Genomic DNA, 26713 nt, shown 5'->3' with positions numbered 1-26713 from the left:
CACAACATCCGTGGACCGAGGTGCTGGATGTGCAGGACGTCTACTTAAAATGGCACAGTTACGTCGCCACCACCACAGAAGCCTTCCACCGCTACTTCACAGCCAAGAGTGTCACAGTGCACCTATCTGATGCCCCCTACATGACGCCCCGCATTAAAAGACTCATGCGTCAGCGGACCTTGGCGTTCCACTCCTGCCTGGTCCTATACAGGAAACTAAGAAACAGTGATCAGGAAGATTAAGGCTGCCAAGGCAAGCTATTACCCGGACAAGATACACCACCTGGCCAACAACAGAGAGTGGTACGCTAAGATCAAGGCTTTGTGTGGCCTAGAAAAGCACACTTCATCTCTTCCTTGCACCTCACATCTTCTGCTAATCTCGCGGCTCAGAAGATGAACGATCACTTTGCCGCTATCTGTCAAACCTTTCCTCCCCTCCACACCACTCTGCTTCCTGCCTATCTTCCCGCTCCCTCCCCTCCCCCTATTGTCCAGGCGGTGGATGTTTTTAAGAGAATACTCAAATTGAAACCAAGATCCAACACACCCACTCACCTTCCTATTAAAATTTACAAGGAGTTTGCTGTAGAGCTAGCAGCACCGCTATGCTCCATAATAAACGCCTCTCTCTTTCAACACTATTGCCCCGCGGACTGTAAGACATCTTACGTCACCCCTATCCCCAAAACTTCCAGTCCACGGTCACTCGGTGACCTCAGGCCAGTCTCTATCACCCCCATCCCTAGCCTTATTTGTGAAGATTTTATGTATGATTGGGCCTACACGAAAATTTGTAATACCGTAAATATCAGACAGTTTGGAAATATTAAAGCCACCTCCACCTCCCATTACCTGACCAACTTCCTTGAATTCATCCACAGCCACCTGGACAAGCGAAACACCTCTCTAGCTGTGCTTTTATGGACTTCAAAAAAGCCTTTGATCTTGTTGATCACACTGTTGTCATCAGCAAGGCAATAAATCTGGGTCTCCCTCCTAACCTGGTAACGTGGCTAGCTGACTTCCTCATAGGGAGGCGTCAGGACGTTCGCTATCAGGGCTCTATCTCTAATTTCCACCAGCTGACATGTGGGGTCCCCCAGGGGACCAAGATGGGTCCACTATGCTTCCTCTTCCTCATTAACGACGCCCCCACTGAAACTCCCCATCGCTGGAGGTATGTGGACGACTGCACCGTGAGCGTCCCAGTTTCCACCAAGAACCCGGACTACTCGCCACTGCAAGCAATTCTGGAGCGACTGCAGACGTGGATGGAGGAGAGCAGGATGACCATCAACCACAGCAAAACTGTGGTGATACATTTCTGTACCTCCTCTGTACCAGTGCCCCCTCCCAAACTCACAGTGGGCCCTCACTCCCTCCAGGTGGTCCGATGTGCCAAGCTTCTCGGAGTCACGGTGGACGACCAGCTGACCTGGAAGCAGCATGTCGCCAGCACCGTAAGATCCGCTACCTATCAGCTGTACATGCAGCGCAGACTCAGGTCGCTGGGGACGCCGAGAGACGAGTTAAGAGGGGGTGTATCTCACCTTCATCCTCCACAAAATTATGTATGCCTCCCTAGCGTGGTCCTCCTCCCTCACACACACTCAACAGCTACAGCTGGAGAGTGTGCAGAAAAAGGCGTGCAGCGTCATCCTTGGCTCTGCCTACACCACCTATGATGAAGCCCTGACCACCCTGAGTCTGTCCAGACTATCCACCAGGCACCGAGAGGCTCTGGAAAAGTTTGGAAGGAGACTACTGCATCATCCATGTCTCAGACACATGCTGCCGCCTGACGCGCCTCGCCCTGTCCGTGCCACCAGACACCACAACAAGAAAACGCTTCTAAAGGCGCCGCGCACGGACCGGTACAGACTCCGCGCGATTCCCACCATAGTGCGAGCCATCAATCAATAGTATTTCCCTTCTAGATTAGACTTACCTTTAGGATTAATGTTAAGTATTTCCCCATCCCCTCTGTACTTTTTCAGTTTGCTAACTGCCTAAATAATAAACCGTTTATTATTATTATTATTATTATTATTATTATTATTATTATTATTATTATTATTATTATTATTATTATTATTATTAAAACTTGGGCTCAGAGTGAATACCAGCGCTCTTAACCTCCAAACTAAGTGACAACTCCGTCTCAGCGCCACCTCCAAAGTGCTCCGCAGGGTGAGGCGAACCAACAAACAAGCTATCGAAATAAAACACTCCAGCCTCACTCTCAACAACTCTCGCAACAAAGTCATGTGCTTTCTGTAGTGGTTCTACTGTAGTGAAGTTAGCCTAAGCACAATGACTAAAGGAAACTTGTCCAAACCCATGCCAAGAGCGGGACTCTAGTACATAGACTGATGTCTCAAAAATTGAGAACTCCACAAAAAAGAAGAGTCAGGATGTACTATATATATATATATATATATATATATATATATATATATATATATATATATATATATATATATATATATATATATATATATATATATATATATATATATATATATATATATATATATATATATAGTTAGGTAGTTAAGGGAGTTAGGTGAGAGGTGTACAGCACAGACAAATTTTGTTTTAGGGTGACACTTTAGTCAGCCAGATGGTGGAAAATTCAGAAGATTCAAGAGAGTGGGCATGCTAAAAGATTAAACCATTGAGCATATAGTGCAACACCCTACTTTGGATTGAAAATCAAGATAGAGAAAGTAGGAGGGAACAGCAAAGGGGTTACTGTCAGTTGTCTCAAATACCTATGTTTCAGTTAGGAAAAGATGAGGTGTATTAGAGGAAAGGTGGTGTTCAAGAGATTGAAAATTAGATCTAGGATCGCGAATTTTGCAGAAGTTAATGAAGAAAAAGCTGAGGGGGTTGTCAAGGCACTCATGGTCAATATCAGAAGAGCAATCCGACCTAGCTTCATTTGTAATCTCCTCCCCAGATGGAGACTGAGGACGGTATAGGAATCGCCATAATTAATTTAGAATCTTGAGTGAATGTGTGCGTGTAATCAGGTGCATGTAGTTTCGCGTGGAAGAAGAGAGTTATCTTTAGAGGGCAGGGTGTGACTGCTGTGAGAGACAAAGAGTAACCTTCAGTGAGGTCACAGCTGAGTTACTGATAAGTACCCTCTGATCTATTGTTTGAGACCTGATAGGGAGTAATTATCATTACGGCAGGTGTCTACTGTTTCCTCATTTTATTTTTCTTAGATCTTTAAGTGAACTCCGTCTTATTTTCTTTTAAATTTTTCCCATTTCTAGTAGTAGTAGCGAGTTAAAATTAACATCCATGAAATATTGAAAGCCCTAGTCCATTATAAAAGGATAAAATTTCAGCCAGTCTCTATAGTTTCTGTGAAATAATTTAATGAAGTTAAAATCATTTTCGGGAGCGAGATAGCTATGAGCAGTGCTGAATGTGAGCCACGTGCTTTCCCATGGAAGTTGGCGGATCGACGTCTTACGAGAACGACGCGTCGTAGTTTTCATATTTACGTAATTCTGCCTATATAGGTTATACAAGTAACTGAGTGAGGGTTTGGGTTTTGGTTGCCTACCTTTAAGTTTAGTATCCTGCTATGTCCATCAACAGAACCCCAAGGTGCCGCTGTAAGGTCTCTGGGTTTTTGTGGAGACGACTGCCTCCAATGTGTTTTCATCTGTTTGCTCTTGAGTTAAATGCTACTAGCCTTTTTGTTGTTATTGTTCTTATCGTTTGTGCGTCTTATTGGCCAGAGGACATTTCTGTGTGCATGCTGTGTAGTGTACTGTACTCTCATCTCTCTCTTCTGATCTGTCAACTTTATAGTTGAGATCAGTCTTCTGGAAGTTCTAAGACGCGCTGAAAACGGACCAAGGCACGGTAATATTCTGAGGACAGTGTTATGACCTGTCGTTTGAGGGCGGTTTGGTAATCTGGATATGTATTGTGTGGTATCTATCGCTATGTTCTTGCTAAAACGTGACTGTCCTTTTCAGCATTGGAGAGTGAAAACTTTGGAATTATAGTACTCTGCAGTAGTGGCAGGGATGGCGACCTTGAGGTTTTAGCTGTTTCACGTTCTGCGAAAGGCTTGGACTCATCTGTATTAGCCCAATGATAGGCTACAGGGTGTAGCCTAAGAAAGTAATGGGAGCTGTTTGTGGTATCGGGAGTGATCCATGGAGAGGGGTTTTGTAGGGTCGTAACAGAATTGGCGACATTTCGTCGAGATAACTGGAAGTTCTTGCAGTCAATTTAGGGAGCAGAGATATCTATGTATTTTTTATTGTTCTTATGTGTCAATAGTCAACCCAGACCTTTGGAAGGAGTGGCTGGTAAATTAAATGACTCATGTTCTGTGTCTCCTGCTAATGGGAGAGAAGATTTAGGAAATTTGTTTGAGGATACTCCAGGGATAGTGTCCGTGGCCGCCTTATTAGTACCGCTCATAGTATTGTTGGAGCCTCCCAGACGGGAGATATGTCTGAGGAGACGAGATTTAGAGCTTGAGTTTGAAGATGAGACGAAAAAGCTGAAGGTTGAGGAGGTTAGAGAAGCCAATGGGCTTAAGGCCGAGGAGATGGCGAGAATGCTTGAGGCAGAAAGAGAGGAGAGATGAAGAGACTTGAGGTGGTGGAGGCCGATAAATTTCGGTAGTGTACTAGTTTTATTTCTTTGTATTGTTATTTGTTGACTGTAAGGTTGCCCATGGTGTGCTCAGAAGGTGTGCCACAGAAGGTGTCAGGGAAACACAGATATACAAAAGCTGCTGTATATTATAAAGATACTGGGTAGATACAATGAACATCAGCCACTACGTCCATCCCCCGAGGTTGGGCCAGACTCATGGTCTCCGAAATACTCAGGCCTGGGTGTCGAAATAATGACGCTACACGAGCAAGCGGTCCATGACAGCCGATTGCAAGTTTGACATTATCAACTGCATGCTACTCAGTTTCGGTTGTTATTAAGAATTTGAGCATTTGTTGACTATTATGAGGCTTCAATTGAAAGCTAATTATTCAAAGTCTCCGTAATGAAATTATTATGATAAATACATACCTACAGATTATGTAGCACTTGTAGACAGATAAGTGTTAAATTACTGCATTGGAAATAAATGAGGTATGCGTCCACACTTACAGGATCGTCCTTTATGATAATGAGTAACATTGTAACATTCATACACAATCACACTCCTTTATGTTTTAGCTGTATTGAAACTACATAGATATCATACAAAACATCTTTATTTTTGTTGAATATACCTACACTACTCTTCACATTATGTATTAAATGTTATTTTCCTTTTTGTTTTGGTTCTCAAATAGAGCGATAGATGAGTGGAACGGACTCATGTAATCATGATGTTAGTGCTAGGACACTAGAGAGCTGTAAGAGAAGGCTTATGGACCTGATGGGGTCCCTCCTATTGTTCTCCGAAACTGTGCCTCCGTGCTTGCACCTTCCCTAGTCAAATTCTTTCAGCTCTGTCTGTCAACATCTACCTTTCCTTCTTGCTGGAAGTTTGCCTACATTCAACCTGCTCCTAAAAAGGGTGACCGTTCTAATCCCTCGAACTACCGTCCTATTGCTTTAATTTCCTGCCTATCTAAAGTTTTTGAATCTATCCTCAACAGGAAGATTCTTAAACATCTATCATTTCACAACCTTCTATCTGATCGCCAGTATGGGTTCCGTCAAGGCCGCTCTACTGGTGATCTTCTGGCTTTCCTTACTGAGTCTTGGTCATCCTTTTTTAGAGATTTTGGTGAAACTTTTGCTGTAGCCTTGGACATATGAAAAGCTTTTGATAGAATCTGGCACAAAGCTTTGATTTCCAAACTACCCTAATACGGTTTCTATCCTTCTCTCTGTAACTTCATCTCAAGTTTCCTTTCTGACCGTTCTATTGCTGCTGTGGTAGACGGTCACTGTTCTTCTCCTAAATCTATTAACAGTGGTGTTCCTCACGGTTCTGTCCTGTCACCCACTCTCTTCTTATTATTCATTAATGATCTTCTAAACCAAACTTCTTGTCCTATCCACTCCTACGCTGATGATACCACCCTGCAATTTCCCACGTCTTTTCATAGACGTCCAACCCTTCAAGAGGTAAACATATCACGCAGGGAAGCCACAGAACGCTTGACTTCTGATCTTTCTAAAATTTCTGATTGGGGCAGAGCAAACCTGGTATTGTTCAATGCCTCAAAAACTCAATTCCTCCATCTATCAACTCGACACAACCTTACAGACAACTATCCCCTCCTCTTCAGTGACACTCAACTGTCCCCATCTTTTTTTTTTCTACACTGAACATCCTCGGTTTGTCCTTTACTTATAATCTGAACTGGAAACTTCACATCTCATCTCTAGCTAAAACAGCTTCTATGAAGTTAGGTGTTCTGAGACGTCTCCGCCAGTTTTTCTCACCCCCTCAGCTGCTAACTCTGTACAAGGGCCTTATCCGTCCATGTATGGAGTATGCTTTACATGTCTGGGGGGGTTCCACTCATGCTGCTCTTTTAGACAGGGTGGAATCAAAAGCTTTTCGTCTCATCAACTCCTCTCTTCTAACTGACTGTCTTCAGCCTCTCTCTCACCGCCGCAATGTTGCGTATCTAGCTGTCTTCTACCGCTATTTTCATGTTAACTGCTCTTCTGATCCTGCTAACTGCATGCCTCCCCTCCTTCCGCGGCCTCGCTGCACAAGACTTTCTTCTTTCTCTCACCCCTATTCTGTCCACCTCTCTAACGCAAGAATTAACCAGTATTCTCAATCATTCATCCCTTTCTCTGGTAAACTCTGGAACTCCCTGCCTGCGTCTGTATTTCCACCTTCTTGAATTCCTTCCATCATTTTTTTACCACTGCTTTGACCCTTTTATAGGACTAGCATTTCAGTGGGCATTTTTTTATTAGATTTTTGTTGCCCTTGGCCAGTGACCTTCCTACATATAAAAAAAAAAAAGAAGATTAGGTAGGTTTATGGATGGCGATAATAGATGGAAATAGGTAGGTATATTTCATACGGGGACTGCCACGTGTATGCCTGGTCGCTTCTTGCACCTCCCCTTATTTCTTATGTTCTTATATTCTATTCACAGATTTTGAGTAATTATAATATATATATATAATATATATATATATATATATATATATATATATATATATATATATATATATATATATATATATATATATATATATATATATATATATATATATATATATATATATATATATATATATATATATATATATATATATATATATATATATATATATATATATATATATATATATATATATATATATATATATATATATATATATATATATATATATATATATATATATATATATATATATATATATATATATATATATATATATATATATATATATATATATATATATATTCTGCTGACCTCACAGCTCGCACAATGAATTGCTTGTTTGAAGTACCACACATACAAGTTTCATTGAAATCAATTCTGTCCTGAAGATAATTAACAGACAAATCCATTAAAACAGTTCTGTGATTTGCTAAGTTTAGAAATTCTTTCTCTTGAGTACTCATGAGAACTTGAAATATTTTGTTGATGCAGGTACATGCATCAAGAGTAAACTCTGTGGGCCATTTAACCCTCCCTTGTTAAGGTGCTTAGTGTAATAAAAATGTTCTGATATCTCTACATCAAGAATATTTCTCGAACAAATTTTTGCACCACATAAGGATCACATACAATTTTTCTGTATAGTGTGACTTACATACCCTGAAATATAAATCATTACCTTCTCATCCGTGTGTGACAGTTCCTGATCTGTAACTTCATCATGAATACCATGAAATATATCTAAAGAGGTGACAGGAGATTCCTCATCCTCTACAGAGGAAGTATTCATATTCGTTATATGCAAAACACTTGAGTGGGAAGACTTTAAGGAAAGCAGGTTTACTATCTTCAACTTGTTCTCTGATTCTAGGACCTGTTCTACTGACACATTATAGTTGCCGCCACTCACTTGTCTGTATATTCCAAATCTAGACTCCAGTTTGTCAGTCTGAAAATTTCCTAGCAAATTAACATTAAAAGCTGATGATATTGCAGCAGGTAATGACTTAATTTAATTAAAGTGGATGTGGTGTGCCTCAGTGCAAAGTGAGTTTCCTTAGAGAGTTTACCTTCTCTATATGGATAGATATTAAGGAAGGATCGCAGTCAGTAGTACTAGGGGTAGTTTACAGACCACCGACCAGTACAAAGAAAATTAACACCTCACTGTGGCAGGAATTAAATAGAGCAGGCAGGTAAAATTAGGTATGTGTGGTAGGATATTATAATTTTAGGAATATCGACTGGAGTCTGATGTTAGGTAACAAGGAAGCAGAGGAATTTCTTAAGGTAATCCAAAATATTTTTTTTAAAACAGGTAGTCGTAGAACCCACAAGGGAGAATAATATTCTAGATTTAATTCTTACTAACAGAGAGGAAGCAGTCACGCAGGTAGAGGTTGGAGGACAGCTAGGTAACAGTGACTATAGAGAAATTAGGTACAATTTAGAATGGGAAGAAACTTTTAGAAGCAAAAACACTGGTAAAATACCTTACCCCAGGATAGCAGATTTTGAGGAATTAAAAAGGTACCTCCAAGGAGTGGACTGGCAACGGATGCAGGATGAGGTCAGGTCCGGGACGGAGTTCAGGGAGATAAGGCAGGATGAGAGAGGTGAGGTGAGGTGTGAGGGTGTACGACAAGAGGAGGGAAGATGTGTCCGGAAGGGGCGGAGGAAAGAGGAAGGGGGAGATAGGTGTGAGTATGCTGGAATGTCAGGTCATGCTGAAATGAAAGAGGTGAGGTCGAGACGAGTAGATGAGGGAGTGGAGAGGATGGTAGGGGCCGAGATGAGGGGATTAGGTGAGGTAAATGTAGATGAACTGTATAAATATTTCGTAGATAAAGTTCATACAGGTCATTTAGCAAATATCCTGTATAGGGCAATAAGATCATAGAAAAATGACACTAAATGGATGACTGCTAGGTTAAAGCATTATATAGGGGGTAAGGGAAGTATATATAAGAGATTAAGGGCAGGTGAAGAAGTGTTAAGGTCACAATATAATGAATTAGTTAGAACAGTCAGGAAGTTAACAAAAAAAGCTAAGGGCAATTATGAATTAAAGGTAGCCAGCCAGGCAAAAACGAACCCCAAGGGATTTTATCAGGTATACAGGACGAAAAATAAGGATGCTATAGGTCCATTAAAGGCAGCAGATGAGGAGCTGGTTAGTTCTGGAGAGGAGATTAGTAAACTTATGAATGAGTATTTTGTAACTATCTTCACCCAGGAAAACATGCAGAATATGCCACATAGTGAACAGGTGTTTAGAGTTTAGATGAGAACGAGAAGCTGACAGATATTTCCATAACTAGGAAGATACTTTCTAGAGGGCAAAATGTTGGAAGAACATGATAAAATGTCAGTGGAGGATCACCCTATAATAAATATTTAAAGGAGTTAATAATTATGAAGCAATTCGCGAATATGGCTGATAAGGAAGTAGTGACTGCTCCAGAAGAAGAGATTCAAGAGTCTGAAGGAGGTGGCCACTTGGGCTGATGATCATGTCTTAGCCTACAGTCCTTGTACCTCACAAGTTGGGTACGGAAAATAAATTAATTTATGATAAGCTGTCGGGAGGCGGTGGAAGTGTCGGGACAGTAGGAGTCCATCATCCTAGCATTTGGGGCGAAAATAAATTTGCAGGAGGGAGTTCTGCCAGGAAGAAGCCTCCACTAATATACATAAAAAAAAGGGGGGGGAGTTAAGTGGAAACCTGATGCATAGCAGTCTTAAGTTTTATAATCCGTATGCATACTATTATTGTAAACCAGTGGAACATTTCAGGTTTAATTGTCCTCAGCTAGTAACTGTTACAGCTCCTAAACCTCCACAGAAACCGGTGAATGTGATTAGTTTGGCCCGATCAGGACCTCGAGAATAACAGTGTATGTCAGTGTTTTGCTACCACGAAAGGGGAAGCAGGAATAAATACCCCCTTCCCGACATTTGATACAAAGCAAACCTCTTTGAAGCCCGGTTTGTACCGGTGCAAGCCGCTCCCATGTGAGGGCATAGTCAAGATTGCTGGGGTTAAATAGATATCCATTAACTGTTAGGGATACAGCGGCACAGCAGTCTGTGGGTAGAAACATTACCGGAGGGAAGGTGAATTCTTACCAAGATGTATTATGCCAGGAGAGTTTTGTTACAGTGGAGGTCCAGTTGGTGTGCCCATTAGTGCACAGGTGGCATTGTCGAATCACCTGCCAGTATCAGCGGTAGATTTCCTTTCGGGGAACGATCTGGCAGGTGGGAGAGTCTAGGTGTGCCCCACGTCTGCGGACCCTGTCGCAGATGAGGGGATCGCTGGAACTTCTGAACTACTGTGTGTGATGATTTGCTCACTGTCGAAGCGGGTAGCCCATGAAAGGGCGCTCAGGCTCTCTGTAATTCTTGGGACTGACCAATGATACGGAACAACTACAAGAGGAGATCAGAGTGGATGTTGATGCCGCAGTGGGGGGGGGACGGTGCCCATAGATCTGTCATGCTGCTTGGCGAGTCTTTGGGGTGACTGTGATAAGGCAGAACCACCGCAGAAAGCACTTGGTTAAAGGTGTTACCGAGAGTGAGGATGGGAAGGCAGGTTTTAGTAGTTCTGTTGCTGGCACGTCTCACAGGTGGCGCTCAGGCTAAGCTGTCGCCAGGTTTGGAGATTGAGGGCTCCGGTATGGATTCCGGAACCCAGGCTGTTGTGTCTTGAATGTTGTTGGTCATTGCTGAGGGTATGGTGACTCAATTCATCGAGTCTCATCCCTTGCGGGGTGCACCGGAAGTTGGGAGTGGGCTGTTCCCCTGCGGGGACCAGACACGGTAGTTTCTAGTTTACCTAATAGTTTTTAGATGCGTGGTAGTCGATTTGGTCCACGCCAGAAACCGCGAAGGGGATCCAGGGTCTCAGCCCTTTCCTTAGCTCATGACACTGCTGACAAGGAAGGAATTACTGCAGCAAAGTCCACCGAATTGATCGTTGGGAGCCAGGAGGATGAGGAGGTGGCTCCTTACTTTGCCAAGGTAAGAGGGCAATGAGAAATTAAAAGGACGGGAGGAGTTTGTGTTGAGTGATGGTGTCCTGTGTCGCAGGTGGAGGGAGAAAGATGGAAGTGAGTTGGTGTAGGTCATGGTGCTGTCCAAGTTTATTGAGGCACTGGTGCTATTGGAACACGAAAACCCCTTGGCTGGGCACCTGGGAGTTAGGAAGATTAGGATGTTAATGTGGGACCAATTCCTTTTCCAAGGGCAGATCATAAATATTTACTATTATGGACGGCACTATCCGATACCCGGAGGCGACCCCGCTTAGGAGTACATACACGCGGATAATGGTGAAGGCCCTGTTGAATTTTTTTCACACATTTTGGGTTACCCATGGAAGTCCAGTCCGATAGGACTGTAAATTTCACTTCTAAATTGATCACGCAGACCATGGCTTGATTTTTTTTAAACGTGGTGATAGTATTACTAATGTAACCCTCGTTTTTTTAATCCTTGGTGTTAGTGTCAACTCATTGGATACACCACTGATTCCTTAAACAAATGTTGGTGTGTCCTACTCCTCCCCAATATGAAATACCAATGATATTGACGATTAATATGGGATTGGAAGTTATGTAAATTATATGATAATATATCAATATTCTTCTATGTTAAAGGAAAATACTATCCGTCATCGTAAGGTAAGTTATATTCAGATGTTTATAAATGTGTGCGTTCGGGGGCCTTTACCCATGTGAGTTATGGTTCTTTTACATAAGAACATAAGAACATAAGAAATAAGGGAAGCTGCAAGAGGCGACCAGGCTTATACGTGGTGGTCCCTCTATGAAATATACCTACCTATTTCCACCTATCATCCCACTCCATAAACCTGTCTTATCCTCTCTTAAAACTTCCTAATGTCTTAGCACTAATATGATTATTGAGTCCTTTATACTCATCTACCACTCTATTTGAGAACCAATTTCTTTCTATCTCTTTCTTAAATCTATTTTTTTTCTTTTTTCAAGCTTGAACCCATTATATCTTGTTCTATCCTGGTTGGTGATCCTAAGAATCTTGCTTCACATCCCCTTGTTATAACCCTCTTACCACTTACAGACTTAGACTTCTATCACGTCCCTTCTTAACCTACGTCTCCCTAAAGAATGTAAATTTAACAGCTTCAATCTCGTCTCGTAAGGAATATTCCCCATTTTAGTCATTATCCTTCTAATAGACCTATATTTTTCTTGTAATGTGTGGACCAGAACTGCACAGCGTAGTCTAGATGAGGTCTGACCAGCGCCAAATATAACTTTAATATTACTTCGGGCCTTCTACTTTTAACACTCTTAAAAAAATCCTAATACCCTGTTTGCCCTGTTTTTGGCCTCTATGTGTTGCTTTTCTAGACGGAGTTCAGAGCGAACTATACCTCCTAAATTTTTTTCGTACCCTGAACCTACCAGATTTTCGTTGTTTATTGTGTACTTACTGTGTGGGTTTCCTCTACCTACGCTAAGTACTCTGCATTTCTTGATATTAAACTGCATTTGCCATCTGTCCGTCCATTCATTCATACTATGTACTAATAATTCAACTATCCAAATCATTGAGATATATCAAAAACAACAATGGCCCTAATACTAATCCCTGTGGCACCCCATTAATTACATGACACCACTCGGATTTAGAGCCACTTATTACAACTCTTTGTTGCCTGTCGGTTAGCCATGACCTTATGCAGCCTAACACCTTCCCATCTCTCCCGTGTGTCCTAACCTTTCTCAGAAGCTTCTGATGGGGTACCTTGTCAAACGCTTTACTAAAGTCCAGATATAAGATGTCATAACTATCAACATTATCTGCTGTCTCGTACATTTTTACTGCAAAACCTTAACAAGTTCGTCAGACAAGACGTTCGTGAAGCCATGCTGTGATTGATTTATCAAGCTATGTTTGTCTAAATGCTCTCAAATGTTCCTTGCTATTATTGACTCAAATATTTTACCTACAACTGAAGTTAAGCTGACAGGTCTATAATTAGACGCTAAGGTGTAATCTCCTTTCTTAAAGATGGGCACTACATTAGCCTGCCTCCAAATTACTTGTACCTGACCTGACTGAAGTGATTTCCTAAAGACAGAAAGTAACGGCTCACTAATAGCCTCTTTGCATTCCTTAAGTACTCTGGGATATATTTCGTCTGGTCCTGATGTCTTCAACTTTTTTAGCCTATCTATCTCCTGTTCCACGATCTCCTTAGTTATGGAAATATCTGTCAGCTTCTCATTCTCATCTGCTCTAAACATATGTTCACTTTTTGGCATATCCTGCATATTTTCTTGGGTGAAAACAGTTAGAAAATACTTATTCAGAATTTTGCTAATATCCTCTCCAGAACTAACCAGCTTCCCATCTGCTGCCCTTAATGGACATATAGTATCCTTATTCTTCGTCTTGAATACCTGATAAAATCCCTTGGGATCCGTCTTTCCCCTGGCTGGCTACTTTTAATTCATAATTGCCCTTAGCTTTCCTCGTTAGCCTCCTGACTGTTTTAACTAATTCATTATATTGTGGTCTTAAAACCTCTTCATCTGCCCTTAATTTCTTCTATATACTTCTCTTCCGCCCTATATAGTGTTTTAATCTTAGAGTCATCCATTTAATTTTTCTGTGATCTTATTGCTATATACGGGATGTTTGCTAACTATCCTGTATGCAATTTAGCTACGATTTTATATGCTCTAACTGGGCTTTATCAAGCTTGGCCTAGCAAACAGCATTATTTAGAAGATGGAAAAGCTCTTATCTCTTTAACTATATAGTGTATCATAATGATAATGTGAAATTTTGAACTGGATCGGCAAGTGAAAACGATATATATATATATATATATATATATATATATATATATATATATATATATATATATATATATATATATATATATATATATATATATATATATATATATATATATATATATATATATATATATATATATATATATATATATATATATATATATATATATATATATATATATATATATATATATATATATATATATATATATATATATATATATATATATATATATATATATATATATATATATATATATATATATATATATATATATATATATATATATATATATATATATATATATATATATATATATATATATATATATATATATATATATATATATATATATATATATATATAATAATTATATATATATATATACATACAGGATGGAATCAAAAGCTTTTCGTCTCATCAACTCCTCTCCTCTAACTGTCTTCAGCCTCTCTCTCACCACCGCAATGTTGCATATCTAGCTGTCTTCTACCGCTATTTTCACGCTAACTGCTCTTCTGATCTTGCTAATGGGAGGAAGGGATGCCTCCCTTCCTCCCGTGGCCTCGCTGCACAAGACTTTCTTCTTTCTCTCACCCCTATTCTGTCCACCTCTCTAACGCAAGAGTTAACCAGAATTCTCAATCATTCATCCCTTTCTCTGGTAAACTCTGGAACTCCCTGCCTGCTTCTGTATTTCCACCTTCCTATGACTTGAATTCCTTCAATTGGGAGGTTTCAAGACACTTATTCAGCAATTTTTGACCACTGCTTTGACCCTTTTATGGGACTGGCATTTCAGTGGGCATTTTATTTATTAGATTTTTCTTGCCTTTGGCCAGTGTCCTTCCTACATAAAAAAATATATATATATATATATATATATATATATATATATATATATATATATATATATATATATATATATATATATATATATATATATATATATATATATATATATATATATATATATATATATATATATATATATATATATATATATATATATATATATATATATATATATATATATATATATATATATATATATATATATATATATATATACACTCTATTATGTTTTAGGTCTTTTCAAATGTCTCTGTGAAAGAATGGAACTAAAACAACATATAATAATAATTGGAAATGACTCTAGAGTATTACCATCACTTTTTTTCCTGATTGATTTTGATACACTGGTCAGTTAGTCTTGTAACTAAAAGCGTAAGACTCCATAGCATGGGCTGAATAACCGGATTCCAAACGAACTATAGTAGTTTGCAGCTAAGAAACATTTTTAGTATAGTTCTGAAAACTCATGAAAACAATTATTCCATTGCATACATTTCCACCATATTTACAACTCCTTGATCTTGTGGATCAAGCTAAGAAGGTGAAGCTTCCCTGAGTTCCCAGAGAGTGGCAAAATCAGTTCACATTTTTCTCTGAGGAACAGGATCTCACCTGCTTGTACGCTCCAGCTACTAGATATCAGATAATGTACAGCCCTAATTAATATATATATATATATATATATATATATATATATATATATATATATATATATATATATATATATATATATATATATATATATATATATATATATATATATATATATATATATATATATATATATATATGCTAATGCACTGTTCAATGTAGACTGCTCAGGCAGGATAACTGTAAATCATTGATCTGATCGCTTTGGCCAGCACATGTGACTTTTCCAGAGCTGCCATCCTGTGCGAATAGTGCTGTTGGTGTTGTGTTATCCGAACACCACGTTATATCTCCTTCCCCATGTTTAAGAAACGCATTTATATAAATAGGAAGAGAGGAGATACGACGTAGGGTTTGGTGATGGGATTTAATAACACCAGCGTTAAAAAAAAAAGCGGGCCCATGACTGAATGGGAATTAGTCACGTGATGTCTAATACCTACCACCCTCAGTCGAAGGATGAACTGGAGATGCATCATCAAACATTAAACACTATGTTAAGGACATTTTGCTTCGATCATGATAAAGGCTGGGATGAGGCCATCTCTACGAGTATGTGATGTTTTACAGTTCGGGAAGCACCCTCAGAGTCACTGGGTTATTTTTGCCTATTCAGTTAGTCTTTTGCTATCGGATGCGAGACCTACTTTTTTTTTTTTTTTTTTTTTTTTTTTTTATGTAGGAAGGATACTGGCCAAGGGCAACAAAAATCTAATAAAAAAAAATGCCCACTGAAATGCCAGTCCCTAAAAGGGTCAAAGCAGTAGTCAAAAATTGGTGGATAAGTGTCTTGAAACCTCCCTCTTGAAGGAATTCAAGTCATAGGAAGGTGGAAATACAGAAGCAGGCAAGGAATTCCAGAGTTTACCAGAGAAAGGGATGAATGATTGAGAATACTGGTTAACTCTTGCGTTAGAGAGGTGGACAGAATAGGAGTGAGAGAAAGATGAAAGTCTTGTGCAGCGAGGCCGCGGAAGGAGGGGAGGCATGCAGTTAGCAAGATCAGAAGAGCAGTTACCATGAAAATAGCGGTAGAAGACAGCTAGAGATGCAACATTGCGGCGGTGAGAGAGAGGCTGAAGACAGTCAGTTAGAGGAGAGCAGTTGATGAGACGAAAAGCTTTTGATTCCACCCTGTCTAGAACAGCAGTATGAGTGGAACCCCCCCAGACATGTGAAGCATACTCCATACATGGACGGATAAGGCCCTTGTACAGAGTTAGCAGCTGGGGGGGTGAGAAAAACTGGCGGAGACGTCTCAGAACACCTAACTTCATAGAAGCTGTTTTAGCTAGAGATGAGATGTGAAGTTTCCAGTTCAGATTATAAGTAAAGGACAGACCAAGGATGTTCAGTGTAGAAGAGGGGGATAGTTGAGTGTCATTGAAGAAGAGGGAGTAGTTGTCTGGAAGATTGTGTCGAGTTGATAGATGGAGGAATTGAGTTTTTGAGGCATTGAACAATACCAAGTTTGCTCTGCCCCAATCAGAAATTTTAGAAAGATCAGAAGTCAGGCGTTCTGTGGCTTCCCTGCGTGATATGTTTACCTCCTGAAGGGTTGGACGTCTATGAAAAGACGTGGAAAAGTGCAGGGTGGTATCATCAGCATAGGAGTGGATAGGACAAGAAGTTTGGTTTAGAAGATCATTAATGAATAATAAGAAGAGAGTGGGTGACAGGACAGAACCCTGAGGAACACCACTGTTAATAGACGCCATACATGATGGATGGTGCAGCCCCGCCCCGGCACTGGCGGAGTCTATCTTGGAGATGGAAACACGTACTCGAGAGCGGTTACTGGGACCTGTTCTGTTGGTCCAGTTGTATATTGACTAAGCACAGGATAAAATGAAATTTTATCCTGAATTAAGATCGTAAGCTGTTCCGGTTCATGAAGTGTTGGTGCTGCTCCCTGTTCATGGGAAGTCATTGGCAACCCAACACAGTGGCTCCTATGTTGTGGAAGTGAAGGTGGGAGATTGGATTATGTTACTCTTATACCTGATAGGTAGGACCTAGCTCATTTCTGTCAAACCAATATGATGAAGCATTATTTTAGGAAGATCGTTCTTTCCATGCCTGTCCCCTGCCAGGATGGATGATTTTTTTATTTTATTTATTTATTTTTTTTCGAAGTAGAAGGGGCACCGGTCGAGGGCAACAAAACTAAAAAAAAAAAAAAAATGGTATATTGAGGTGCTGATTCCCGAGTAAAGTCATGAGGTAGTAAAAAATTACAGGATAAGTGTCTTGAAACCTCTCTCTTGAAAGAGTTCAAGTTATAGAAAGGTGGAAATGCAAAAACAGACAGGGAGTTCCACAGTTTACCAGAGAAAGCGATGAATGCTTGGTAACACTGGTTATTCCTTGGATTAGATATGTGGACAGAGTAACGGCATGAAATTAGCAGTAGAAGATAGCAAGATATTCAACATTGCGGCGAAAAGAAAGAGGCCGAAGACAGTCAGTTAGAGAAGAGGAGTTGATAAGACATAAAGCCTTTATTTCCACCCTGTCTAAAAGCGGTATGAGTGGAACCCCGCTACCCCCCATACATGAAGCTTACTCCATACATGGACGAATAAGTCCCAGTACATAATTAACAAATGGGAGGGAGAGGTGAGAAAAACTGGCGGAGACGACTCAGAACACTTAACTTAATTAAAGTTGTTTTAGCTAGATGTGAGATGTTAAGTTTCCAGATTAGATTGCAAGTCAAGGACAGACCGAAGATGTTATGACTTGTGTAGAAGAGAGGGAGAGTTGAGTGTCATTGAAAAAGAGGGATAGTTGTCTGGAAGGTTGTATCGAGTTGATAGATGAAGGAATTGAGTTTTTGATGCATTGAACAATATTAAGTTTGCTCTGCCCCAATCAGAAATTATGAAAAAAGATCAAAAGTCCGGCGTTATGTGGCTTCCCTGCATGAACTGTTTACTTTCGAAAGGGTTGGACGTCTACGAGAAGACGTGGAAAAGTGCAGGGTGGTATCATCAACGTTAGAGTAGACAGGAAAAGAAGTTTGGCTTAGGAATAATAATAGGAAGAGAGTGGCTGGCAGGACAGAACCTTGAGGAACATCACTGTTAATAGATTTAAAAGAACAGTGACCATCTAACACAGCAGCAATAGAACGGTCAAAAAAGAAACTTGAGATAAAGTTACATAGAGAAGAATCGAAGCTGTAGGAGGATAGTTTGGAAATCAAAGTTTTGTGCCAGACTCTATCAAAATTTTTTGATATGTCTAAGGCAGCATTAAAAGTTTCACGAAAATTTCCAAAAGAGGATGACCAAGACTCAGTAAGGAAAGCCAGATCACCAGTAGAACGACCTCGACGGAACCCGTACTGGCGATCAGATAGAAGGCTGTGAAGTGATAGATGTTTATGAATCTACCTGGTGAGGTTAGATTCAAAAACTTTAGATTGGCAGGATATTAAAGCAATAGGATTGTAATTTGAGGGACTAGAACGGTCAACATTGCGGCCGGTTGAATGTAGGCAAACTTCCAGGAAGAAGGAAAGCTATTTTTTGATAGTGGCACAGTGGCACAGTTTCGAAGAACAATAGGAGGGACCGCATCAGGTCCATATATTAATGGGCAATGTGAAGTAATCACAGGGTGAAGGAGAAAGAGGAGCAAGCGCTGATTCATCCAAGGTAGAGTTTTTAGCAGAGGTTTGAGCGAAGAGTTCAGCTTTAGAAATATGTGAGATGGCAGTGGTGCCATCAGATTGATATAAAGAAGATTGATAAAAAAGTAAAATTATTAAAAATATTTCTGGCTAGATGCCAGAAGGCCCGATGGAAGTTAGATCTTGAAAAATTTTGACCTCTTCTTTTGATGAAAGGGTTTGTGGCTACTGTAGCTGGAAAACAGACTTGACATAATTCGGGGCGGAAACATAAAGTACATAAAATTTAGGAAACCTATTAAGTACTTTTTTTTTTTTTTTCACGGCCACCTCTGTACCCAAAATAACATAAAAAAAATAAGCCTGGTTAAAAAAACATGGTTTAGAAGGTTTAGGTCGAGAGAGACAGTGATGAATGCACGCCTTCATGTCAAACACTATCACCTCTGTTATACGCTCAGCGCACACTAACGGGTCTTTTTCACGGAAACAGTAGTCATTCTAAGGAAAATCGGTATAATACTTCCTCAGGTTCTCATAATTACAGAGGCAAAACGCCATAGGTTTCTCCGCTTTGGGGGATCCTAAGGAGGGATTGGGGGAATACGACATGATATAGATATAAAGTGATCGGATGAGGCAAATGGAGAAACAGAGTGACAGCATAAGCAGACCGATTGGAGGATAGGGAAAGGTCAAGAATGTTGAGTGAATCTCAAAGACGGTCAGGAATGCGAGTAGGGTGTTGTTCCAGTTGCTCAAGGTTGTGGAGGATAGGAAAGTTAAAGGCTAGTTCACGAGGTTGGTCAGTTAAGCGATAGGAAAGCTGTTGGTGAGTATTGAAGTTTCCAAGAATAAAGATCTCTGCGAAAGGGAAGAGAGTCAGATGTGCTCCACTTTGAAAGTTTCATAGTATTTACTTTATTTTTTTTGTATAGGCAGGTGAGAGGTATACCGCATAGATAAATCTAATTTCAGAATGACTTTGTAGTCGAAGCCACATGTTTGAAAATTTCAAAAATGCAAGAGCGTGGCCATGATAGCAAGTAAGATCTCTGCACACCAAGACGGAACATCCAAATCTGTATTGAAAATTAGCATAGAGAAAGCAGGAGTGAATTCAGAAGAGGCTACTGGCAGTTGCTTCAGGCACCTGCGTTTCAGTGAGGAAAATAAGATTGGGTTTAGTAGGAGAAATGTGGAATTCTACAGAATGACAATTAGATTTAAGGTCAAGAATATTGGAGAACTTAATGAAGGAAATTTGACGGGAGGAGGGTTTTTAAGACACTTAGGGTAGGTACCAGAAGAAGAGCAGTCCATCCTGAGGCTGGTGTTTGAGTTGCCATAATAAATTTTGAACTTTGAGCGAAGGGTGTGCATGTATTAGGTGCATGTAGAGTTGTGTGAAGCAAGAGAGTTGTCTTTAGAGGACTGTGACTGCCCCCTTGTGTTGTGAGACAAAGGGAAATGTTTAATGAGGTGACAGATAGGCCACTGGAAAGTTCACAACACCCCCTTATCTAGTGTTTCCCTCATCATTGGGCCTCCTCTATGGATATAATGAAATACATGAAACATAATATAGAAATAATTTTATTTATTTTTTTGTTGTTGTTAATTATGATTTTTTTCATGTAAATAATATTTGTTTTTTAATAAACTAAGTTAACATCAAAACTATTAAATTACCCCAATATATGTTAATTTGCTACTCATACTTTCAAAGGCAATAGATGCAGACCTCGCTCTTAAAGAGATCAAGAGTGGGCGCTATTCTCTCTTTCACTTTGAACGATACATCACCATTATGATTGCATCCTACTATACTGACGTCCGTGGTCAAACTCCCTACTTCATTAGCAAGAAAGGCATATCTCTTACGACAACATTTGGATGGAGTTTCAGGTATTATCTATAATATCTCTTGGTATATTAAATATTGCATGCTCACCCAAATTAACAGTAGTAGTAGTAGTAGTAGTAGTAGTAGTAGTAGTAGTAGTAGTAGTAGTAGTAGTAGTAGTAATAGGCTTTCCTTACTGAATCTTGGTCATCCTCTTTTAGAGATTTTGGTGAAACTTCTACTGTTGCCTTAGACATATCAAAAGCTTTTGAAAGAGACTGGCACAAAGCTTTGATTTCCAAACTGCCCTCCTACGGCTTCTATCCTTCTCTCTGTAACATCATCTCAATTTTCCTTTCTGACTGTTCTATTGCTGTTGTGTTATGTGCTGTTATGTGTTCTATGTGCTGCCAGTGTTCTCCTAAATCTATTAACAGTGGTGTTTCTCAGGATTCTGTCATGTCACCCACTTTCTTCCTATTATTCATCAATTACCTTCTAAACCAAACTTCTTGTCCTTTCCATTCCTACGCTGATGATATACCACCCTGCACTTTTCCATATCTTTTCATAGGTGTCCAAACCCTTTCAGGAAGTAAATAGTTCACACAGGGAATCCACAGAACGCCTGACTTTTCATCTCTCTAAAATTTCTGATTGGAGCAGAGCAAAGTCAGTATTGTTCAATGCCTCAAAACTCAATTCCTCCATTTATCAATTCGACACAACCTTCCTAAAAACTATCCCCACTTCTTCAATGACACTCAACTGTCCCCGCTTTCTACACTGAACATCCTCGGTTTGTCCTCTTCTGATAATCTAAACTGAAAACCTTACATTTCATCTCTAGCTAAAATACCTTCTATGAAGTTAACTGTTTTGGGACGTCTCCGCCAGTTTTTCTCACCCCCCAGCTGCTAACTCTGTACAAAGGCCTTATCCGCCCATGTATGGAATATGTTTCACATGTCTGGGAGGTTCCACTCATACCGCTCTTTTAGATAAGTTGAAATCAAAAGCTTTTCGGCTCATCAACTCCTCTCCTCTAACTGACAGTCTTCAGCCTCTTTTTCATCGCATGTGTGTTGCATCTCTTGCTATCTTCTACCACTATTTTCATGCTAACTGCTCCTCTGATCTTGCTAACTGCATGCCTCTCCTCCCGCGGCCTCGCTGCATAAGACTTTCTTCTTTCTCTCATCCCCATTCTGTACACCTCTCTAATGCAAGAGTAAACCAGTATTCTCAGTCATTCATCCCTTTCTCTGGTAAACTTTTTTTTTTCTTTATATCCATCTTCCTATGATTTGAACTCCTTCAAGAGAGAGATTTCAAGACACTTATCCTTCAATTTTAGACTGCCGCTTCGGATCCTATTCTGGCACTAGCATCACAGTATTTCTTTTTTTTTTTTTTTGCCCTTGGCCGGTGTCCCTTCTACATAAAAAAAAAAAATCTCTTGTTTTTATAATATAGTTAAGTTCTATTCTTTTCTATTATTTTCTATCTTTTCTATTATTAGTTCTATTCTTTTCTATTATTTTCTACCTTTTCTATTATTATTCTTTCTTTTGTTGTAGCAGACATTTATTGTTGAACCGACTGCTCCAGATAGTAGTAGTAGTACTAGTAGTAGTAGTAGTAGTAGTAGTAGTAGTAGTGGTAGTAGTAGTAGTAGTAGTAATAGTAGTAGTAGTAGTAGTAGTAGTAGTAGTAGTAGTAGTAGTAGTAGTAGTAGTAGTAGTAGTAGTAGCAGCACCAGCTTTGACTTTTGTCTCTCTTCCCTGACCATGCTACTGAACTAGCCTTTAAGTTTTCTATCCTCCACGACCTAGACCAACTAGTGCAATACCCTACTCGTATTCCTGACAGTCTTGGAGATACTCCCAACATTCTTGACCTTTTCCTCACCTCTAATCCTTCTGGTTATGTTGTTACCCTACCTTCTCCGTTGGGCTCCTCCAATCACAATCTCATATCATTATTTTGTTCTATCGCTCCAGTCCCTCCTCAGTATCTCTCAAAGCGGAGGTACCTTTAGTGTTTTGCTTCTGCTAAATGGGTAGGACCTGAGCAGGTATTATGCAGATTTTCTTTGGAATGACTACTGCTTTTGTGTCAAAGACCCATCTCTGTCTGCTGAACGCATAAGAGAGGTGATAGTGTCTGGGATGAAGGAGTACATTCATTCCTTTTTGTCCACCTATATTTTCCAGCTTCTTTTTTTTATTTATTTATTTTTTTTTTTTTTACTCCATCACCTGGTAACTATGAACAGGGCCATTATCCGTCCATGTATGAAGCATGCTCCACATACATTGGTTAGGGAGGGAGTGTTTTACTCGTACCAGTATTTTACAAATGGCGGATTCAAAAGTATTTCCTTTTATGAACTCTTCTCCTCAAACTAATTGTCTTCAGCCTCTTTTTCATCCATGTAATGTTGTATGTCTTACTATCTTCTATCGCTATTTCACGCTAACTTTTCTTCTGATCTTTCTCATTGCATGCCTTCCCTTCTCACGCGGCTTCACTACAGAAAACTTTATTCTTTCTCTCATTACTGTTACTCTAATGCAAGAGTTCACCAGTATTCTCAATTATTCATCCCTTCCTCTGGTAAACTTTGGAACTCCCTGCCTGCTTCTGTATTTCCTCCTTCCTTTGAGCTGAACTTTTTCAAGAGAGGTTTCAAGATAATTATCCTCTTTTTTTAATCATTCTATTTGACATGTCCATGGGAACCTGCATTAAGTGGGCCTTTTTTTTATTCATAATTTTTGTTGCCCTTGGCCAGTGGCCCTCTTACATAAAGAAAAAAAAAAGTTCCTGAGCATGGAGAGGTGCGAGTATCTTCATATTTTGTGCACTTCTGGAGACTTGGCGTTTTTTAAGCCTCTGAAAAACCTTCGTTGGGGGAGTTTCTCTTGGCCTAAAGCCACTCCTACTAGCAATTTTGTTTTCGGCGTAACATTCACTGAGACATTAGACATACTATATTTTGCAGCTGCAGCTTGATGCTTGCAATATTACCACTACTACTACTGCTACTACTACTACTACTACTACTACTAATAATAATAATAATAATACTGGTAGTATTACAACTACTACTACTAATGCTATTACAACCACTACTACTACTACTGCTATAACTGCTACTGCTACTACTGCTACTACTACTACTACTACTACTACTACTACTACTACTACTACTACTACTACTACTATTACTACTACTATTACTACTACTACTACTACTGCAGAGCGGATCCAGAAAATAAATTTTGTGGGGTCAGATGGTAAAATTTCATAAGTTATCGACAGCCTTAACACAGTGCAGCTCCCGAGGAATCATCTTATATGTGAAAAATGATTTTTCTTGTATCTATATATGAAGTGCAATCGATATTTAAGCTGGCTAGCAATAACAAGAAACAGTTCAAATTGTACATCCGACCAGTGAAAAGACAGATCTGAAAATGTAGAAATCGTCACTATACGAGCATTCGAAGAAAACAAATTTTATTTCGATATGTAAGCAGCAGTTGGGTGATCATAATACAGGTCATATATATATATATATATATATATATATATATATATATATATATATATATATATATATATATATATATATATATATATATATATATATATATATATATATATATATATATATATATATATATATATATTATGTAGGAAGGCCAAGGGCAACAAAAAATCAAATAAAAAAAAATGCCCACTGAAATGCCAGTCCCATAAAAGGGTCAAAGGGTCAAATTACAAACCTAACCTTTACTAAAAAGAGATAATATGAAAAATTGGACACAACTGAAGATAAAAAGGATTTCTTATAGAGCTTCCTTTGCATGGGATTGAGGTAACATTTGCAAAGATTGGCTGATCTAAAGAGACATATTTTCAAATTCCCAAGTATTCAACAAGTCCCTCATTAAGCAAAAAAGTAGTCGGCGTTTTTTTTTTTTTTTCGCCGAATTCAGTTATCACTATCTCGACTGAAATGGGTATATCATTGTAGACACAGAGGAGAGCAAGTCCGTTCAGGCGCTCTTGGTCGACGGTACTCCACAGATAAGTTTTCATCCTTTTCAATGCTGAGAAAGACCTCTCGGCTTCCGCGTTGGAGACTGGAAGTGTCAATAGAGTTTTCAAGAGAACGACGAGATTGGGTGAACATGCTGGTGCTGCTGTGTGCCTGGGCTTCTTTGATAGTTTGGAAGACAGGAATAGAAAATGCCCAGCGCTCCGCTTCCGCCTTCATGTGTGTCAGGGATTCGAAGTCGAGCTCGTAGAGCTTCGCCGCTTGAAGCACAGCCGCAACAACTGTTTCGGGGCATTTGAGGAGTTATTTGAGCTCAAGTGCAACATGCACTGTGTCGTCGCCAAACCGACTCTTCAACTCAGCCAACGCATGGTCCACGAATGGGATGTACACCGCCAGGAGATAATACTACTCAGCATTCTCGCACGGAACATTTGATCGCTGGGTCTGTCGTCCACAGAGTCGTGGCAAAGGAACTGTGTCATGCAATTACCCACCTCGACCAAAAGTTCTTCCGCTTTCATGAACAAGTCGTGAAAATGATTCTCCGCATCTGGTCTGATCTTGGCAAAAATGGTCTCGATGCCACGAATCGTGGCATAAGCTGACACCAGGTCGCCATCTTTTCCCGGAAGAGTTCGGCTGGGCTCTAGAGTATGTGCCAATATACGCTCCACTACAACCAGTCCAACGAGAAAGCGGGGATCGTGTATGGCGATGAATAGCCCAACGGTGACGTCAAGTTTTGACGCCACCGCTGGAGTTTTTTTTTTTTTTTTTTATCCTTGAGCTATTATACTACATGGAAAAAAAAAATTCTAAAACGGGGCTATCTTGTGGTTATGTTTGTTGATCCATAAAAAAAAAAAATGACACCAAAAAACACTATTATTTATATTTCCGTTAACATGAATTATCTTCACGGATGAGAATTTATCCCCAGTTTTTTTTTTTTTTAAATAGGCCAACAAATATAGCAACTACTACAGAACATTTCATTAGTTTATTTTTAAACAGGAGATAATTTGTTTTAATACAGACAAAATAATTCAACTCCTTCGTGTGCTCTAAACCTTTCCTTATTGTTAGGATACGAGGCCTAATATTATTCAGCAAAGGATTTATTTATTTTGTTATTATTATTATTTTTGTTTTCGTAGTGACACTCACTACAATACTGATTAGTACATCTTGAATCGTCTTGCTAATCAGTGTCAAGTTTTTAGCAGCGCTTGAGTTCGGTGCCCCACCTTGCGTTCGGTAGCGCAGCAACCCTCTGAACACACCTTCTCCCGTTGTACTTGGAAAAGTCAGGTCCAACGGACCGTCATCGCGGTGCCCACAAAGGGACAGCATATTGCGGTCACAAAATAATGCTGTTTCAATTACTGGAACAAGCAGGTGTCTGTTGCTTTCAATTTGCTCCTTCCTCTTTCCGTCAATAATGGCGTCAGTAACCCTTGTTGGGTGACGGACAGTGACCACGAATTGCTCCTTTTTCACCATAGCGGTTCTGTGGTAACCGTTGCAGTTATGGCTGCAAAGCAACTCGGTAGCTTTCTTTTATTTAATCATCGACTGCAAAACGAGGGTTCCTAGCTTTGTCTATCCGCCAGTCCCAGCCGTAACTCCGGCGAACAAAACACATACGACGCAATAGCCACC

At 39.6% G+C, this 26713-nt stretch overlaps 1 protein-coding gene across 1 annotated transcript in view; it reads left to right on the top strand.

The window, feature by feature from the left end:
• LOC135110048 (glutamate receptor ionotropic, delta-2-like) overlaps nt 1-26713 on the top strand; it is a 153508-nt gene that overhangs the window by 114172 nt on the left and 12623 nt on the right. Inside the window, exon 9 of the mRNA XM_064022022.1 lies at nt 20863-21041. Coding sequence (XP_063878092.1) covers nt 20863-21041 — 179 coding nt within the window. The remainder of the gene's footprint in view (nt 1-20862; nt 21042-26713) is intronic.

The sequence above is a fragment of the Scylla paramamosain genome, chromosome 19, assembly GCF_035594125.1.
Source record: "Scylla paramamosain isolate STU-SP2022 chromosome 19, ASM3559412v1, whole genome shotgun sequence".
NCBI classification, from domain to species: domain Eukaryota; kingdom Metazoa; phylum Arthropoda; class Malacostraca; order Decapoda; family Portunidae; genus Scylla; species Scylla paramamosain.
This window is presented reverse-complemented; position numbering and strand designations above follow the sequence as displayed.